General features: G+C 33.2%; 1 protein-coding gene across 1 annotated transcript; it reads right to left on the bottom strand.

The window, feature by feature from the left end:
- Positions 1 to 328: 328 nt before the first annotated feature.
- Positions 329 to 5,763, bottom strand: IAPP (islet amyloid polypeptide). Its single transcript, XM_025879611.2, has 3 exons — positions 5,675 to 5,763; positions 5,248 to 5,342; positions 329 to 595 (listed from the first exon to the last, which is right to left on the bottom strand). Exons 2-3 carry the CDS (start codon positions 5,325 to 5,327, stop codon positions 406 to 408), a joined length of 270 nt encoding a protein of 89 aa, XP_025735396.1. The 5' UTR covers positions 5,328 to 5,342; positions 5,675 to 5,763; the 3' UTR covers positions 329 to 405.
- Positions 5,764 to 8,081: the final 2,318 nt, after the last annotated feature.

Raw genomic sequence — 8,081 nt, forward strand, 5'->3', positions numbered from 1 at the left:
GGGAGAAGCAGGCTTCCTGCGGAGCAGCGAGCCTGATGCGGGGCTCGATCCCAGGACTCTGGGATCATGACCCGAGCCGAAGGCAGACGCTTAATGACTAAGCCACCCAGGCGCCCCGCATTCTCAAACTCAGGTCATAAAGATACAGGCAAAAGAATGACTTTTTAATATGTTTTTAAAATAAAAATTGATAGCAAAAACACTTTATTTTTAAAGACATTGATTTTTTTATTATGGGATTCTAATTAGCATTAAATTTAAGACAATTCTTACCATGACAATTTATAGGTACTGGCAATAAACATGGGACATAGAAACTCATGTTAATGCTAATGTTAAAGTACAGAGGAAGTCACTAGGATATTTATACATGAAACAATAAGAACTGTGGAGATACATTGACCTCTAAAGGAGAAAGTAATTCAATGGTCCCCTGTTTAAAATCTCAGCTGTGTTCCTCTTGCCATATGTATTGGATCCCACATTGGTATGTGAGAGAATGGCACCAAGATTGTTGCTGGAACGAACTAAGAAATTTGCCAGGCGTTGAGTTGCACATGTGGCAGTGTTGCATTTCCGCTTTTCCATCTGGTGACTGGTGACATGGAACAAATATGGAAAGTTAGAGCCTTAGACTCAGATTGCATACACCTTTTTTAAAAATTTTTATTATGTTATGTTAATCACCATACATCATTAGTTTTTGATGTAGTGTTCCATGATTCATTGTTTGCGTGTAACACCCAGTGCTCTATTCAGTACATGCCCTCTTTAATACCCATCACCAGGCTAACCCATACTTCTATAGGACAACAGATATCCCATATTGATAAAAACTAAAGGAAACATTTTCATGTAAATAACTCAACGTTTTGGTTTGGAAACATCTGGATGACCAAGATTTTTTGACACCTTGAAGATGCAGCAGAAGCAATTTTTGTCTGGGACATCATATAGCAAAACATCCGTTATAGTCAATGTTGAATTTCTCAGTATGATCCTTGGAAATTTCAGCAGTTATTCCAGATAGTAATAATAATAAAAAAGTGTGTCTTTGTCTTACATTCTTCTAAATCTTCTTTTATTCTTCTAAATCTTAATAAATCTAGTTCCCAATATATAAAGAGGATTTAGAATATAAAATTTATATGTAATCCGGAATATGTGGAATTAAATATATATATATTTATTTCCCACAACTTTCCAATGAAAATTAAGCAGTATAAGATATTTTTGTTAAGATCCCTGAGATCATTAAATCGGGGGTGTTAAGAGAGAAATGCCAGGTACCATTAATGCTCAAGGGGAATCAAATTTATCACTGGTTCATGCACTTTCACTGTTGTAGATTGGGAGTTCTATTACTCTTAACATAAATACATGAACATTACTATCTTTCTTCTGCCCATTTGGTTCTTTTTAACAATTTTAATGATAGGACTATGTTGAATGTTAAAAACAAAAGACTTTTATGTTAATAGTATTAGTATTCACCACATTCTTTCACCACCTGGAACAATTACATAATAATATTCCAGGTAAGTCAGAAATTATCACTGTGGTTAAGTAATTCATTTGAATGTTAACTCTTGTTTCTCTCTCTCTCTCTCTCTCTCTATATATATATATAAATTCTATATTTCAGAATTTATGTCAACTCTGTATTTTTGTACCACCCTTTGTTCCATCGTGCTCTCAAAATGGTATTAGAAATGGATACAGAATAATAACATGCTTCCCTTTTTTGCACATGATTAGGAAAACTAGGGATATGTTTTAGTTTTCAGCTCCATGGAAATCGAAATATTAGTAAAACTTAGGATAAGTGTAAATTGGGAAAGAGATATAGATATGAAGCTACATTCAGAAGCAAGTTGTTATACATAATTTGGGGCAAAATGCAATAGATTTGATCTCAATGTGTTTGCTTTGTATGGGGAATATTTCATTGTCTATATCTCTCTATAGGGATAGCCCAAGAGTAAGTGTTTTTAAATCTCATGTAAATCTTTAGGGTTTTATGCTCATATATTCTTCCAAATATAGAAAATTCTTATGGCATCAGGTAAACTTGGTATTGTTGAATATAAGTGTATGCTGACAAACCTATTATTCAGGCAAAAGAAACCCATTTTGGGACCTAATTACCTGGTCTAATATGTCAATATTAGTCATATTATTTATTTAATTATTTCTCTTTGCATGTGTAGTAAGCATGGCCAATGTACATTTCCAAAGAATGACTTAATGCTTTTTAAGAATTAAACCAATAATTCATAAATCTCTTAATTCTAAAAGAGAATAAGTTTTTCTTGAAAAAAGCAGAAATTAGAATTTGACCCAAACACTTCAAAATAATAAGTTTAAAGCAATAAAGGAAATAATGGGCCAAATTGGGAAGGTTCAAAGTGATATCTGTCCCAAGATATATTTTGCAAATGCCTGGAGCAGAGTCTGAACTGATCTATGTGTTAAATGTCTGAGTAGTACGTTGATAATTGGTCTCAAGGTCTGTAACAATACTTAAAATTATTCCAACTAAAATGATATCCTGTTTGAGTTAGCTAGAAGAGCCATCATTCCACTTATAAGAAATATTAAGAGCTTCTATGTTGATTTGTTTCATTATTATGAAACTGCTTTCCCAAACAAGACTTTTCTTGTAAATATAACATCAGTATGTACAAGATTCTTTCCCAAACTATCATTAAGATAGAAAAAGATGGCTGAAATGGTTAGTAAAAGGCATCACACCCCTACTTTCAGGCATTTTTTTCTCTCTTTAACTACTTGGGCAGACAAGGCCTGCCTAGCATCTAGTGACAGACGCTAGTTCAAACCCATTGACCACCTACACACATGCACAAATTCCTAACTTTAAGAGTTTAAACAGTGATGACTATAGACTGAAGAATCATTCTTATATTATCTCTCTTTAAAAACATCTCAGTTTCAAGGGCTTTTAAAGATTTATTTTAGACACAGAGAGAGCATGAGTGGGAGAGGCAGAGGGAGAGGAAGAGAAAATCTCAAGCAGACTCTGTGCTGAGGACCAAGCCTGTTGAGGGGCTTGATCTCATGACTCTGAGACCACGACCTGAGTGGAAAAACCGACTGTGCCACCCGGGCACCCCTCAAGGATTTTTAAAACAGTTTTAAACTGTATCCGTGCTCCAGTTCTCAATATTCATTTGTGGAAGTAATTATACTGTTGGTTAACCTCTGATTATCTGCTAGGCAGATATTTACTGAGTGTTTAAAAGTTGGTGGGCAAGTGTGTAATCCTTGTGCCTCAGTCAAGAGTATAAAATATTTTTTGGGATGGTTTGTAAAGTCATTTTGTTTCCTCTTAATCTCATCTCATACAGACATAGAAGTTAAAGAAGATCTCAAATGAGGTGATTAAATTTTATAAGAAAAATGACATTGATAAATCTATATCAGCTTTGCCTTTTAAAAAGTGTGTGAGATTTGAGTCATTTTCTACATAGGCTTTCACAGCTTTTTATGAGATTTATAGAATATTACATGGTTGAACAGATCAGGATGATAAATTCTCCCCCTTTAAAAAAAATGATCAGACATACTGGTTTCTGGAAATTCATTAAAGAGTAATTTGAAGAATGCTTTGGCAGTATTTCTAACAAAGATTCAAATTAAGAGATTGTGAGACTAATATGAAAATAACTTGAAAATAAATAATGTTATATACTATTTTATTTATGAGTGGAGTTCACCTCATAATAAACTCGTATACATAAAGACATACTGGATAAATGTGCTTATCAAATGTCTATATCTAATGAAAGAAAAAAATCAAGATATAGACAGAAATACTAGATAATACTGCTATTTTCCTGTTATTCTATTATTCTGCTGGTTTATCAGAAACTTCATGTCAGTTTCACTGATTTTACCCACAAAAATCCAATTGAAAATTAGAGTTAATTCTGAGACGAACATCCTGTAAATTCAATAAGCCTGAAAGGACAAAAGAAATCTGAGGATTCCTGTTATTTATTACACGTGGGTGCTGCAGAACTCTTTACATATCACCACAGACTGCCACCTCGACAAAAAAACACCTCAAAGGAAAATAGACAAGACACTAATAATTCTACAAGAAAAGTTTTCATGTGACTTGAAGAAACTCTTTTCTTGTTTTTTTTTTTTAATATTTTATTTATTTGACAGAGAGAAACACAGCGAGAGAGGGAACACAAGCAGGGGGAGCGGGAGAGGGAGAAGCAAGCTTCCCGCGGAGCAGGGAGGCCGATGCGGGGTTCGATCCCGGGACCCTGGGATCATGACCTGAGCTCGAAGGCAGACACTTAATGACTGAGCCACCCATGCATCCCAAAGCAAACTCTTTTCAAAAGTAACCTTAATACTACTCGGTCTTAAAGAGTGTGTAAGTTGAGTCCTACAAGACTATGAGGAGTCAAACTGATTTAGGCACAAACAAATCCTCAATTATATTGTTTATGACATATGCATGAATTTGGACTTGAGAATCTTTTAAATAAATGGAGAATTACAGTTCTTTCCCCTTGAAAGTTGTAATTATTGCTAACATTTTCACCTGACAGAGTTTTTAGACTTCCTTAAAATTACCACTTAAATGACATGACACCTTTTGAAATAAGCCTTCTTAGGAAATTCTGATGCACATGCTACCTATTGAAAACATTTTTAAGAAGTATAAATTTACATTTAGAGCAGCTCAGAAGTAATCTCATGAAGAACATATTTTTTAATAATTCTATTTCATTCATAGAACAGTTAACAATATAGAAAGAATCCCCTAGGAGCCAATGGCTTTTAAACTAGTTCTTAAAAATAATAATTTGCTCCCTGATTATTTCTATGTATTTCAATTGCCAGACGGTGATGTAATAGTTTTGGATATTGCCAGAGCCCTCTTAAGAGAAAAAAATCTATGTAAATATACAGTAAAATCCCACCTGATATAGAATATATGTTTTAAGTTTCTCTAGTTTATTTGAGAATCAGGTTAATATAGTGGAAATTACTACCCTTTGGCTTTTCCTGCTTTGTATTCTGGTTTTGCCCCTCTAGGTTCCAAGAGCATATTTCCTGACAAAACTGGAACTATCCATTCCTGTCTGTCAGAAGTTCTGTCAGAAAGATGCATCTATTGGCATAAGGGCTGTTAATTATATAGCAGATTTTAATTCTAATTTTCCCACATTTTACAAAAGAAAACAAGATTTTTAAGACACTAACCTTTTAATAGGAGTAGCTTTCAGATGGTTTAATGCAACTGAGATTACAATGAGAACTACCGGCAGCTTCAGGAGGCACATTGCTTCTCAAATTTTCTGAAAAGAATAATTCAGCATTGAAATCAAGAAATTTTTTATAGCTCTGGTTGATGGAATTTGAGACTAGAACCTACTGTAAAAAAAAAAATCTCTTTTTAAACATAATCTCCAAAGATAGTAGTTTTATTGATATAGTCCCTTGATACTGCTCAATTTTCAAATATTTTTAAAATTTTCACTTTCCCAATTTCCTTCTCTAAACAGTCTGGAAAATTGTTATTATACCATTTTATCCCTTTAGGCTTTCTTTGAAATAAGCCATATGTTTAATCCCAAATCTGCTCTTCCCTAAACAAATAATATTTTCCCATAAACAGGAAACTCTTTACCTTTTAATGTTTCAGTGTCAGCAAAATCAGAGAATGCCTCTAATGGTAAGAAAGCTTCATGAACAATCCCAAGCTTGCATCCACTAGAGTATTTGTCCCCCACTTGCCAATGAGTAATCCAGCTCTTATATACGCTTCACACCTTTCCCAGCTCTGACATCAGGCATCTCAGAGAGACTGTCATTAATTTCCATCCCTATAGATAGAAAGTACCTCATAGACAGCAGAAGCAGATGGGTCATTATTACATTAACACATCAGTAAACAGTAACATAACAGATACAGAGTGTCTTTGTGCAGTTAATGGTGTGTCACACACAGCAGAAGTCTGAATTTTCCATTTTTGTAAAATACAAGTGTGGATTTTCAAAGGTTAAGCAGTATGCTCTAGTAAGGGATTGATTAAAGGAAGTGATTAAGAATAACAAATGTGTTTATATGCAAAGAGTGAAGCCAGGGACATTGAAGAATCTAATGAGGAAGCTAAAGTCAAATGACCCCAATGGCTTATTTCCATGAACATTCAGTAGTAGTTTAAACTATGAGGGTAAGGTACATAAAAAAGCACACTAAAAAAAAAGAGAGAGAGAGAAAAAAAGAGAGAGAGAGAAAAAAAAAATCAAAAGCTATTTATATGAAGTGGGGGATGGAAGATCAAAGGAAGCAAAATAATAATTTTCAATCCCCAAATTCATTTGTCAGCATTTAAATAGACACATATCTATATAATTAAGAAATTTTTGCTTTTTCTATTATTGCATAGAAACACCACAATTATTTTGAAAAAATAAATTTAATTTGTTACTTTTTATTTTCTCCATATTGTTCTTTTTTCTTATAAGTTATATTTAAGTTAATATTCTAAGTTATGACAATTTAATGTCATATATAGAAAGTAAAAGAAATTCCAAATGCTAGTGAAAACATGCATATCTATGTTTAAAAAAGAAGGAAGTTCTCCATGTAAAAAAATTAAGTTCACTGAGTTCATATACTTCTTTAAAGCTTAGTAATACAGTTTGAGGGTGTTTAGTAAAAATTTCAGAAAGAAAGAAAAAAACTCTTTTTCCAATACTTATTCTAATTATCTACTGATTCTGCAATTTTATATTTCTGTATAATTTACTGATATTCCAAAAGGAAAAAAATCATAAGATCAAATGATTTGGAAGAATGATGATTTCCTATAAGAAGATAATTAATGTAATTAACAAAGTATATACAATGATTTACAGATGATACAGAAGCCCAGAGATATTAAATAACTTGTCCAACATTACACAGCTAGTTCATGTTGAAATCCTGAACCAAAGTTTAGTTTTTCTGATTTATGCTCTAGTGTTCATTTAAACCAAAATACCTGCTTTTAACCTACATATTTATTTATTTTCCTTTTTTTCCTCTATACTGATTGTTTGGTCTAGTGGCTTGATTTCATTCAGGTAAGAATCCACTGTTTCTTTCCTGTTGCATCACAACATCTGGCTGAATCTCTTTTGTGGTGTTAAGACTGATCAGTGAGATCAGATTTTGTCAGCCACATTGTCCATTCTGAGTTCTCCATTAGCCCTTCAGTCACTGGTTTTAGCAACCATTGCCTAGAATCATTGTTTTATTGTAGGCTGCAAGTGAGAGTATGATTCTTTTATTTCCTCTACATTTATTAGCTGAAATTCTCCAGTAAAGGAGAACATTCCTCACTAACTATTTGGCTACCTTGAGGCACAGTTTTAAAGAAAAGGCAAGATATATGCTTTATTCTTTCCCTTTACTTACCAGTTTTCTGCACATAGTAATGAATTGGTTCTCCAGCATCCTCCAAAAATGACCAAAGAATTCTGGGGGGGATTCTCATTGTGAACCTATATATTTTAGCATATATGTATTTTGATCCCCCTTTTCTGATGCTCAAATTACTCCATGTTGGAACCCTTGCACAATGTTGGTAGAAATGTAAATTATTTCAGCCACAGCGGAAAACAATATGGAGGTTCCTTGAGAAACTAAAAATGGAACTACCATATGATCCAGCAATCTCACTTCTGGGTATATATCCAAAGAAAACAAAATTATTACCTTGAAGAGATCTCTGTACTCACTTGTTCATTGCAGCATATTCACAATAACCAATGTACGGAAACAACCTAAGTGTCTGTTGACAGATGAATAAAGAAAATATAATTTTTTAGAGAGATAGAATATGATACAAAAATGTCTACATTCAATGCCTGAACTATACACAATATAAGCAATAGTTGCATATAAAATAGAAAACATAAAAATAGTAATAGTTTACAGCTGATTTTTATGTAAACATTTTTGTTGTTGTTGCTACATAGTTTTAAAACTATCTTGGAGACTTCTGGGAGTAGGAGGATCCTGAATTCACCTCGTTCCAGGGATACAC

Source organism: Callorhinus ursinus, unplaced genomic scaffold, assembly GCF_003265705.2.
Source record: "Callorhinus ursinus isolate GAN/ISIS: 27379988/994484 unplaced genomic scaffold, GSC_fseal_2.0 scaffold27, whole genome shotgun sequence".
NCBI classification, from domain to species: domain Eukaryota; kingdom Metazoa; phylum Chordata; class Mammalia; order Carnivora; family Otariidae; genus Callorhinus; species Callorhinus ursinus.